This window comes from Rhinatrema bivittatum, chromosome 4 (assembly GCF_901001135.1).
Source record: "Rhinatrema bivittatum chromosome 4, aRhiBiv1.1, whole genome shotgun sequence".
NCBI classification, from domain to species: Eukaryota; Metazoa; Chordata; class Amphibia; order Gymnophiona; family Rhinatrematidae; genus Rhinatrema; species Rhinatrema bivittatum.
This window is the reverse complement of record NC_042618.1, coordinates 52,842,755-52,855,300: the sequence shown is the minus strand read 5'-3', so window position 1 is coordinate 52,855,300 and position 12,546 is coordinate 52,842,755. Positions and strand designations below refer to the sequence as shown.

Sequence of the window (12,546 nt, the reverse complement as noted above, 5' to 3'; positions counted from 1 at the left end):
TTTCCTGGAGGATAAGTCCATAAACTGTTATTAACCAAGTTAGACTAAATAGCCATTACTTATCACTGTGCAATAGCAGCCTGGGATCTACTTATTGTGTAGCAAGCTACTATAAACCAGGTTCCTGCCCCTTTATGCTTATAATGTGTTGGATACTTAGAATGTGGACTGAGCTGCATCTGGATCTGAATGATATGTTTTGGACCTGTCAAAAAAGGGTTTTCAATCCTGCAGAGACTACAAGCCACCACAGCCAAGGTGAAGGAATGTAAAAAGACATCAAAAGCCCGCATGCTCTCCTTTGAATGACCAATGTTCTGCAAGAACCAGCATCCAGCACTCAGTGTTAGCAAGTTGGGAAAAGGGCTGTACTGTTTAGCCTGCCCAGAGAACAGCACTACATAGCCAGCAGAAGAGGAAGCCAAAGGAATGCTGGGAGACTATTTAAGAGAGAGCCAGCCAGATTGCACCTTTTCTATCTGTGTATGCGGGGTGGGGACAGCCAGGAGTTGGAGCCAGGAAGAGAGGATTGTATCTGGAAGCCCTGCAATCTGTTCTCCTGAAGAGCTAATTATCGAGAGGGAGAGACAGAAGTCTACGCTCTAAGGAAAGAGAGAGACAGACAGCTATTCTTGCTTCATAGCCAAGTTGCATGTAAAATCCCAACAAGGGACAGAGGAATCAGGAGCTATGAGACTGAGAGACTTCCTTTCTAGAATTATCCAGGCTCAGGAGCATATGGCTGGATCACCTTCCTAAGAGACTGAGTTAAATAATCTAAACTTTGCTCAAAGAGTATCTTAGCAGAGGAAGGTGAAGTTTTATTTTCTTGCCTTTTGTCACAAATTCAATATCTCATCTTAACTGCTTCAGCCTTTCAGCTGAAGTCAAGCATAAGTCTTTGCTGGCAGGTACTGGGAAAGAAAAAATGGTGGACCGTAGTCTTTCTGTAAGAGACTGAAACTAGGCCAGCGTTCTGTTTATTACTAAGTAAACCATTTGGAGAAGCTCCCCAGGAAAGAGAGACCTTTCCCATAATGCAGTGTGCATCTGTTTGGTTTGTCATCTAGCCTGCTCCACCATCAAGAGGGACTTCATTTTCTTGATTGTTTTTTTTTCTACACAATTTTGTGTTTGGGACAGGGTGCACCCTTTACAAACTGATGACATTGGGGTGGATCTGTTCACCCCTTCCCCCTCATTGCTGTTCTGGTGCGCCAGCTACTCTCTGCTTCTCTGGTACTACAGTAAGCAGTGCCCTTTCCTTAAATAACTATTCCCTCTTTCTCCTTTCTTCTCTGGAGTGCTCTCTACCTCTGTGATGGGTTCGCTCCTTCATATTGCTGGACTGTTTTTGAGTGCATGGAATCCCTACTCTGTCATATTTGCAACAATTCTGTTTGGGAGTCCCCTCCAGAGGTCAAAAAGAATTTGAATTAATCAATCCCAAAATGAGAAGTTGAGAAGTTTGCTTTTCATGCATCCTTATTTAGGTACAAAAGATTCAGAACAGCTAGAAATACCACCATCTTAATTTAAATAAGACATTTGATTAAAACAGCCTTGACGACATTGAGGGTAATTTTCAATAGTGTGCATAACTCAGCAAATGCATGCATAAGGAGGTGTACCTAAAGTCAAGCCTGCATTTTATAAACTGTGCAGCAAGAGCCACCACCCTGAAAGTATGTGTGGATGTTTCAGTGCTTTCCCATTTTTTTAATGCAGGGATTGGAATAATTTATACACCTGTTTTATAAAAGTACCCGCACCTAGTTTACACATTAAATTATTTTAACATGTGCACGTAATAACTCTCAGTATTTGCATAGAGGCAGGTATTTTAGAAATCTGGCTGATGTATGTGTGTATGTTAGAGGCCACTGCTCAAGCGCTGCACAAACCTGCTGACATTTTCTAGGATACTTGCTCAGAGACTGCTGTTTGTTGTGAAAAGCTATTTTATTCTAAGTGGCAAGGATCACTTCACAGTTCCAGCTTTCCGGTCTTTTGTTGAGACACCGGGTTTTACTCTACAGCATTTAGTTAATAGTATACCAGCACAAGCCCCAAGCTTACTTGCCCACAATACCTCTTGCACCTCTGAACAGCAAAAGCATCACTGCTCCTGTATCTGCTAAGTCAACTTTTCTGACTTCTACCCAGATCTGCTGAAAGGCCATTGCTGCTTTGCTTAAAAGCCCCTTGACTTCTTGCAGAAGCTTCTTTAGTTAGGCACAGCTGTACCTCCAAATTACTGGCACAGCTCTCTGTAACAGCAAGCTTAAAACTTGATTAGTTTTCTGCCAGAACTCACCAGACTACTTTTCCCATCAGCTGTGTCTCTCTTGTTGCTCCAGGTTTTATCTTCCCCTAGGCAACTCTGGCTTAGCTTTTTTCCCCCTTCGGAAATAGAGTTTCCTATAGGCTTGCTATCAAAGCCCCTATGTCTGCTGGAGACCCTAATTCCCTGTCCTTTCAGTTTGGTTTAATGTGTGTGAACTCCCTAGTTCATCACAGTGTGTCTCACTTATGAAAATGCTTGCTTCCATATCATCCTGCTAGACCAGTCCAGTGGATTTATTCTACCCTGCCAGCATATGGAGACAGAGAACCACAGATTGTTACCTCATCATTGGTATAAGCAGTGGTGCAATATTTTCTGTCTCCAGGAGATAGTGGAACGTGTCTGGACTGGTTGAGCAGAATTCACAGTTCTCCGGTCATTGATCTCCAGGCCTTTTTCCCTGGTAGATCAGATTTGGTCTGCTCCTAGGGCATCAGTCTTCGGACTTCGTCCCTTGGTTAAAGCAGGTTTTCAGCTCCCAGGAAACAAATGGTTTGATTTTTTTCCCTGGAAGAGCGGGTTCCCAGGGGGAAGCTCCTGGTTGAACAGCTTGTATTGTGTGGCTCCTAGGATTTTAGTTAGGCCCTGGTTGAGCTGAGGGTTTCAGATCTTACCTCTTCCCCTGGTTTTGGCCTCATTCCTCTCCTTTCCCCATTCCTTCCTGCATGCCTGCCTGCCTATGGTATTCCTCTTTTTTTTTTCTGCTGGCAACGTATTAATTTAACAAAGCTGCGTTTGGAGGGAAACCCCCAAAACAGAGGAGACCAAAGTGGGACCTCTAGCATTCCAGTGCAGTAACAGTGATTGAAGGTACGGGGTGGGGGGGGGGGAAATAAAGAGAGAGGAGGGTGTGTGGCATCAACACAGCCTTCCTGCTCTTTTCTCTGGATGGCCTTGGCAGGGGTTTGTTCAGTTTGCAGCTGGCTTGTGTGAGATTTCTGGCTGGTAGGAGGCCTATTCCGAGGGGGTATGGAAGCTGCTCGGTGATAGCCACACTCAGCGGAGTCAGTGCTATTGCGTTGCGGCTGGTTCCTTGTGTTTGTTATGGGGGAAGTATTCTCTGGTGAGCTGGGACTGGCGAATCCTGGCTCTATCGTGTGAGATAAGGCTTCAGGGCAAGGTAAGTTCCAACATCTTTTGGTGGGAATGGCTTCTGTTTTAATTCCCCCCCCCCCTGGGGTGCCACCTCTGCTTCCTTGGACCTGTAGATTTTTTTCTTGACTGAATCCCTAGGCCCTCTGGTGCACATACTTCCAAACTCCACCCTAGAACGCCCTTGAAATGATCTCTTTGCACATATGTGGCAGTGATATTAGTACTTGTGTAATCCTGCCCTTTTGAAAACATACTTACCACATATCGAGGTTACTTATACATGAATATGCTGACTTTGTGTTACCACCCAGCACAAGTCTTTGAAAATTACCCCTTACCATGCAGATGGATAATGAATATATAATTTGCACGGATGACATTGTTGGAATTTACTTTTCTTCTAGAATGAAGTCTTTGAAGAGTGCTTTAAAAATTCTTCTACCTATAGAGAGTGAAGCAATTTTCCTATGTGACCCGAATGAGCAGCCCCACGAAAAAGAGACTGAACAGTTTACTCTGACAAATATTGGTTCTATTTTCCAAGAGCTCAAGGTAAGAGAAAAACTCTGAGTTCATATTCACCATTAATAATGTTTGCTTGTTTGTAAAAATAAAATAAACGGCAAAGTATATCAGTGAAAAATGATCATGGGTTTCAACATAGGTAACTTGAAAGTTGCCAGTGTGACTTTTTTATGAGTGTATTGTGTTGTATTATATACTCCAGGACAAATTGTGTTTGATATTAGGGGCTTATTCCTGATCTGATGCTCTTGATTTCCTTTTGACCCATCCCTCTGCAGGAGACAGGGATAGTTTCTGGGGTGTATTATTCCACAGACTTAAGCTTGAAATTAAAAGTTAGTGGGTTGTTTTTTTAATCCCTTGTAGGTATCTACTGCCATAATAGTCATTTGCACGTGGCTCCAAGCATTTCAACTTTTTAAAATATTTGGGTCCCTTGAATATGGTTCTGCTAGGTGCCAGTGAGGAAACAGTCATTTCTCCATAGAAAAGCAGGATTGAATTCCGCTACAAAACTGGGTGACATCATTTCCGTGCCAAAACGGATTTCTAGCTCTTCATGAGCTCCTGGAGCTCATGAAGAGCTAGAAATCTTTCTGAGCATGTGCTGCTTTCCTGTGCTGCCACCATTGAAGCAAAAGGACATTTGTTCTCTCTTCCCACTATTCACCATTTTTGGGGGGGAAATTTTGCAATTTTTTGTTTCTCACAGTCTCCGGTTCGCTCACTCTCTGCTTTAATCTGAATGGTCTGGTCAGGGTCCCAAATTCAGCATGGAGGACAGCCAGCTGTATCCCCAGCCAACAAATTGTATTTATTTATTTATATTTACTAGATTTTTATTCCGCTGATCTACAATTCTTAGCGGATTACATCAGCACATACACAATTAAAACACGACAAAGCAAAACAATATCAGCAATATAAAACAAATATAGAGCAGAAAAATTCATAGAAGCACAACATTAGCTACAGAAAACCAATAAAGAGTTTACAACAAGCAGAAGATGCTTTCTAGTATATGCCATAGAGTACAAGTGTGTGTGTGTAGCGATTTCCTAAGTAAGTCTGACTGTATCTTAGTCTCATCAGGCAAGTTATTCCACAGACTAGGGGTGGCCACGGAAAACATTCTATTTTGGGACATAGCAAGTTTAATGGACTTATGAGATGGTATCTCCAAGAGATTTTGTGAGACAGAGCGCAATGCCCATAAGGATGATACTTCTGAAAAGCAGAAATAATACATTGTGGAGCAAGGTTATGAAGGGCTTTAAAGACTAGACATAACAAATGACAAGTCAACACCATGGTCTTAGGGCAGCAGTCCCGGAACACTTTCAGAAGGTTCTGTAAGGTTATATGCATGCAGGAGGCAGAAACAAACGTTCACTTGGCTGCAGAGGTGCATGCAAGGATGATTTCAGTGAGCAGAGCAGGGCTGAGCTCAACAAGAAGCTCAGTCTCAAAACTTAGACTAGAAGCCAAAGCTAGAAGTCTGGGCAGGAAGGTCCATTAGAAGTTTGGTTAGAAGCTTCATTAGAGATTTCATAAGAACAGGGGTTGGGAGTGTGTCCAAGATGGCATCGTGACCTGGCCACGCTGAGTCTGTTCTCTTAACGTCCGTTGCTTTGTTTCATTTTTCCTTGGAAATGCCACCAGAAAGGAAGGGGAAAATGTCTTTCCTTCAGAGACAGAGTGCTCTCTTTGACAACAGCCCATCACATCACTTGTGTCCAGGAGCCCTGCAGTTATGGGGGACCATGAAGTCTCCACTGCAGTGAGGGCGAGGGAGTGCCCAAATCGCCAGGAGAAGAAACATCTTTGAGTCCCCTTGATCTCTGTTCACTACCATCAGAGCATCATGTTACGAGTGGGCTAAGCATGGTGCCTGGAGATGAAGGTCATTGGTGCTTCTGTGCTGGAGGGAGCTCTCAACATGTTGGCGTGTGGTGAAACAGCTGTTGCCACGATGTATTTAGAGCACAGTCCAATGAAACCTTTGCAGCATTCTTTTCTCAGAGTTAAGTTAGAAGTTCGAGCTGCTTTCTCTGTCATTACATTATTTTCATTGCAGAGGGAAACTACCGTGGCTCCTTGTAATTCTTTACTGGGGATATCAAGACCTGAATTGGTAACGTTAGATTCCTTGTGGGACTTATTGTCTGTCCATGGGAAATTGATAGTTGATTGCTTCTCTAAAGTTGTCAGTTTGTCTCAGAATTTTGATTTTATGATTCAGTACTATGGGGAGCAATTAAATGAACATGGCAATAAACATTTTTAAGTTGGAAAGTGAGGTTCATAACCTCCAGTCCGTCAATGCTACTATGGTGCAGGGATCCAATTTCTAGACTGATTGAATATCTAGAAAACTGTGAGTCATCTCAGTCTGCATTTGCTGAACTTTCTAAGGATGGTGGGTAAGTTTCCCCAAGTGACCTTTAAAAAAATACCTTATTGAAATTTTACATACAGGAGGCCAGAAGATGCTATTCCCATGTTTAACAAAGTGTATTTTCTTCTGCCTGTCTCGCAGCAGCCTCAGGTTTCTCCTGTTTCTTTTGAAATGACTAATTTGACCAATTTACTTGAAAGTGCTAATGTTGAGGTTTTTGAGCATACAAATTTACCTGTTTCTTTTGTTACTAAATATGATTTAAGTGCTTTATGAAGTTATATTTCCAGAATATTAATGTAAGTTTCTTAGCACAGGCTTAAGAATATTTCCTATTTAGCCAGAACCACCCAGGAAAGGAGGAAAGGATTTTTTGCTATGAGATCAGAGGCCTTAGCATTGGGGACGTCCTACGTAAGATATCCCTATAAGTGTGTTATTAAATATTATTGAGATTACAATGGTTTTATTGCCCCAGAACAGTTATGAACTTTTTTTTAGATTCCATAAACTTGATTATTGACTCCCAGTCTGGGTCTGCCGAAGGCATATAGTAATTAATATGCAAGGATTAAACATGCTATTCGTTACTTTGATCTCCCATTCCTTGTCATACCCCGGATTAGTTCAGACAAGTGAGTTTTGCATCCCTACCAGCAGATGGAGATAGAGAATAAAAACGTTTCAGGCACTACTATACAACCGAGAGTGCCACCTGCAGTTACTCAGTATTTCTCTGTCTCCAGCAGATGGTAGAGGTGCAAACCTGCAGTCTGATAAAATAAATAAAGGAGACGAAAGAGAGCGAAAGAAATCCTTTGTTTTGTTGTTCAGCCATCTTTAAGGCTGCTGCTTCTTGCTCTCGTCAGGATTTCATTCATATACATAGGATCCAAAATTTGATATTGATTGGTCATCACCACAATCTACTGGCACAAGATTGGTGGATTTCCGATAACTACTACTTCTTGGCCAGTCCGTGCACACAGATTTCTTGTGGATAATGATGTTCACTGGAAGACACCTGGTCAACTGAAATGGACCTCAGCTAGATACAAATTTAAGGCCAAAAGCTCAGCAAGTTTGTGTCTGGCTCGTACCAGCTAAATTGTAAGGTGATGTCAGATTGTTCTGTATGGAGAACAGTAGCAGATTTATTTTCAGTACAGTCTTACTGGCAGTCACATTAAAACAGCAGAGGCTGTCAAGTGTTAACTTCCATTTTGTGTTGCTTGGCCTGCACAGTTTGGTCCACAGTTGAATATGTTCTTTTATAGGGTGATGGGCTAATCCTGTTACAGAACCAGGAAGTGTGCTGTGGAGTGATAGAATGACAGAGAAAAAATTCTGACATGTAAATCTTTAGGTAGCCAATAAAATAATAAAAGGAATTATTTCATCCAATATCAGTCTAACTCCTTGTCACTTGGCCAGAGTGCTGGCATCAAAAATGCCTCTGCCTTTCTTCTTTGTGAGAGAGAACATGTGTGTATGTGTGAGAGAGAGAGTTCTTCTAGTTCAAGTTCTTGAATGTGTGAGTTTTGATGCTGATACTGACAGATATACATAAGAACTGTATTACATTAGTCGAGATGTCATTTGCTCTTCAGCCATCAAACAGGGAAATGATGAACATCCATAGAATATTTTAAAATTATTCTTGACAGTCAGTAGAGGGAGCTCACCCTCTTCCTCATACTGCTGAAAGGTAATGAATGTTGTGACAGAGAGAACGTTTTTGCTTACTTGCAATTACGCTCTTTCACATGCAAAAACAACCTCATGAGTACTGTAGTGTCCAGCATCCTGTTTCATATGCAGCTTTTCCATCTTGCAAGTCAGTTGTAATAATGAACATTGTTTAAGATATCCTTCTTACACGGTATATTCCCGCTCTGACAAACTCAAATAGCACTTGCTTCTCACGCTGTCTGGTGTAAAGACCAGTTAGTGTTAAAAAGAAAGCAGTTTAGAGTCCATTCCTTTTGTGCATTTTTTTCTTGTACTTGGCAAAATCTTTTGCTGATAAGAAACTGACAACTGACAGTGACAGAGAGAGACTAATTTAGTCTTCACCTAGAATCTACCCTGACCAGTCTATACTTATTAATCCACCCTAGATGTATACTAACAGTCCCTACAGTAGAATCTGCCCAAAAGAGAGACAATCTTCCAATCAGCAAATGTTGCAAAGCTGAATTTCAGCCCACTAATTCCAGATGGTCCAATATCTTTGTAATATACTACAGAAAATAAATGCATCACCTCAACTTTGTTTGTCACATAGAACCAGAGAAGGCACCTTTGGCCAGGCCAATATCTCTTATAACTTGTGAAAGAAAAAATATTATTGATGCATTGCAGCCCTCAGCTTAGGAATTCCTGCTTGTGTGGCTGAATTCAGTCCTGATTTTCCATGGAGAAAGCAGTTGCTTACCTGTAAATAGCAGGACAATCCAGCCACACAAACCCACCCTTCGTCACATAGATTTGAAGCTTAGCTTGTGAATTAGCTGAGGAGACTTGCACAGTGGTGGTAGTGCAGGAGCTCTGAGAGAGCATGTCCTGGCTTGGCATCATCCAATAACATTCACCCATTTGTGTGGCTGAATTTGTCCTGCCCTCTATGGAGAACACACATTTCAGGTATGCGGCTTTGCTTACCCATGCATAGGGTCCTTTGTTTACAGTTTATACTGATTTTCACCAATAAATTCTCATACTGATGCAAAGGTGAAAATTGCTTTAAACTGATTTCCACCCCAAATTCAAAAACAGCTGCAGGTCCACAATGTTTTCCAGTATCTCCTCTCCTAGAAAATGGAAAGTGGAGCATATACATGAATCTGGTCTGGACTGTACATACAGTTTAAAAAAACAAAACAAAAATGTGTGTGAGTAGTATGCATGCGTGCTGCAGCCACAAGCGCACTCCCACATCGCAGGAGGCAGAAGGATGTTGCCAGTGGAGGAGGGAGAGTGCACCCACCATCAGAGCCGGAGTTTAACTGGAGGAGTGAGGTCAGAGTAACCACTGGAGCTATGCTGGAGGGGAGTTCCAGAGTTGCTGTTAGGAAGGAAACGCCAAAGCTGCCACTGTGACCGCTGCTGAGCAGGGATGCACATGGATCTATGCCCTTCTGGGAGGAGGGTAGAAGAGGGAAGGGGACACTGGGGTCATGGACAAAAAATGAGGGAAGCAGAGGTAAATCTAGGAGAGAGGAGAGAAGTGGGAGAGAAAGGGGAAGAGTGGAAAAGAGATACTGGAAGAGGGGAAGGACTGAGAGGAGGCAAGAGAAAAGGGTAAATACTAGAAGAGGTCAATACAGTTTTTATCCTGCCCTGCCAATGATTTTTAAATTTGTGTGGCTCTCTTCATAAGAAGTTTGTGAATTCCTGCACTAGGATTCTAATCTGCTTCATATCTTTATTTATTTATTTATTTATTTTTAATTTAATCTTTATTAAATTTTCATAAATCATGACATATACATATCATTTAGAAATTCGAATGACTAAATGTTTATACTAATTACTACAATCAAGTTCAAAAAGGAAATACCTAAACATTTATTTAGACATTCTATATACTATGAAGTAGAGGGAGTCAAAATTAATTGAGCATATAAAGGTAATTATTACTTACATAAATTTGGAAATTTTTACCCCACTATTCAACATTTTGCGAATACTTATATTCAGTAGCCTACTCCCCCAACAGATTCTTAGCCTCCAAAAATCTTTTTAAATCCACAGGTTCATAATAGATATAATTCACATTGTTCAATTTTACCATACATTTAGAAGGGTAACGAATCAGCATCTGGGCTCCTACTTTCTCGGCTAGTTGTTTTAAAGCTAAAAATTCTCTTCTCCTGTTCTGAGTAGTTCTAGTAACATCAGGATAAATCCATATTTGTTGGTTGTAATATTTAACAGATCTATTTCTAAAGAATAATTTTAATACCAAATCCCTATCTGAAGGAAAGATAAACTTAACAAGGACAATACCCCTTTTTTGAACTATTTCCTCACTGGATCCCTCTAACAATTCAGTGACATTCAATAATCCTAGTTGTTGGTCCTCTTGTTCTTTCCCTTCCCTTTCCTTTCAGTTAGGTAATACACTTTTGCTAATGGCGGTAAAGATTCTTTTGGAATTTTCAGAATTTTCAGTTCTATTTATTTATTTTTATTTAATTGTTCTATCTTCTGTCCACCAAATAAACTCCAATATTTACTCAGAAAAATGTCAATTTTTTCCAAGCATTTTCTCCCATTTTTGTTCTGGAAATAAACACTGATAAATTCCCTGGAAAAAAATAAAATAAAAGCTGAAAATAAAGGTCCCTAACCACACACAAGCCTAAAATTTTGACTAGAATCTACAATATAAATGGGCTCTGACCGACAGCCTGCAAACGCGCAGTAGAGAGGAGCTCTGCTGCGCATGCGCGGGCGAAAGAGCACATCGGTCAGAGCGGACCAACATGGCACTGGGAGGAAATAGAGCCGTGTGAGGGCGGGGAGTAGCAGCGGCGGCAGTATCCGAGCGTCAGGCGGGCCAGCAACGAAGCCCGGTGGTGAGGCACGCGCGCGAGATCCCCGGAGACCTCCCATCTCCGTGTCTGCGCTGTCCAGCGGGCTGCGCTTAACAGGACCCTGGGGTGGCGGGCGAGCGGCCGACGTCTTGCAGCAAAAATGAGGGACCTGAGCTGCTGCTGCCGCTGGTGCAACAACATCGGGAGAGGGAAGGGGTTCTGGATGAGGTGAGAGAGGAAGGAAAGGGAAGATGAGGGGATGGAAGGAAAACGGAAGAGGATAGGCTCTGACCGACAGCCCGCAAATGTGCAGTAAAGAGCAGCTCTACCACACGTTGTGCAACAGAGAGCTCTGCCCGACGTGCCGTGCATCTCTCTCCATGGAGACGAGAACCGGCATGAGTTCAGCACATGGACAAGGAGTATCGGGGGAGGGAGTTGGGACGGGAGCTCTGATAGATGTGCCGTAAGGGAAGGAGCGAGTCACATAGCGTAGTGACTGAGAGGGGACGGGAGGGGATGAGAGTAAGGGATGGGATTGGGAGAGGATGGGGAGGGAGTGGGAGTGAGAATGGGGGGGAGGTGAGAGTGAAGGAAGGGGGTTTCAATGAGAGGGGAGGGAGGTAATGGGAGAAAGAGGGTGAATAGGACTGAGGGAAGGGAGTTTGAGTGGGGGCAGGGGAGGGAAGGGAGGTGAGTGACCAAGGGGGAGGAGGATGAGTGTCCAAGGTGAATGAGAGAGGGGAAGGGGGAGTGAGGGAGAAGAAGTCTAGAAGAGTGCGTTTCTGAAAACCGAACCGAAAAAAGGTTTTAATGTAGCCCCTTGTTATGGGCTTAACAGCTTGTATCATATATAGCAATTCGTGATGCACTTTTTATTGCAGTTTACTTTGAGTATAACAAAAGCAGACACAGTATCAATTTTTTTTTAATTATGTGCTCCTTGTGATTGATTTTAGGATGTTCAAAAATCTGTTGATGATCAGATTGAATTGTGCAGCAAACTGGATCCTTCTGAGGTCAACAAAGTGGGCAGTATCATCTCCGAAGACCTACAAGTGACGCGCAGCATCATGCTCCAGTATAAAAAGCAATTTGAAGAGACCAATCAAAAAATGCAAAGCAATGAAATTGCTCTCAAAGCGCTTGAAGGTTTCTTGTGCAAACTTGAGAAAGCTAAAATTTCAATAGCAATGGTAGAAAACGATTTAACAGCGAATGCTCCAGCATTGCAAGAAAACCGTTTGAAGGTCGAAGATGTTCAGAAAGAAATATCCTCGATGAAAGTAGAAGCTAAAAGTTTGGATGAGATGATAAAGACAGTGGAAATCTCCATGGAAGATCCAGAAAGTAGACTAGCAACATCCTGTGAAGACCTCATTACCCGCGTCGCTGGAAAAGCAGAGGCTGTCCATCGCTATATCTTGTTAAAGGAAGAGAGCAGACAACAAGAAGACTTGCAGGAAACATTTTTCATAAGGCATGGTGAACTCCTAAAAAACATTGGGGACATACACGATCAGATTAGCAAAATAGGATTAGAGGATCCAACAGTCCATGCTATTAATCTAAGGTTGGTCTTTCCCGTCTTTTATTCCTGGCCTCTATCTCTCAATGAACGTTTCTTGTATTGTAAATTC

At 42.3% G+C, this 12,546-nt stretch overlaps 1 protein-coding gene across 3 annotated transcripts in view; it reads left to right on the top strand.

Moving 5' to 3' along the window:
* The window catches only part of SYNE2 (spectrin repeat containing nuclear envelope protein 2), a 799,865-nt gene that overhangs the window by 288,402 nt on the left and 498,917 nt on the right, over nucleotides 1–12,546 (top strand). For all 3 annotated transcript variants that reach the window (XM_029598126.1, XM_029598125.1, XM_029598127.1), the window contains exons 30-31: nucleotides 3,847–3,994; nucleotides 11,866–12,479. In XM_029598126.1, the coding sequence (XP_029453986.1) occupies nucleotides 3,847–3,994; nucleotides 11,866–12,479 (762 nt within the window). The remainder of the gene's footprint in view (nucleotides 1–3,846; nucleotides 3,995–11,865; nucleotides 12,480–12,546) is intronic.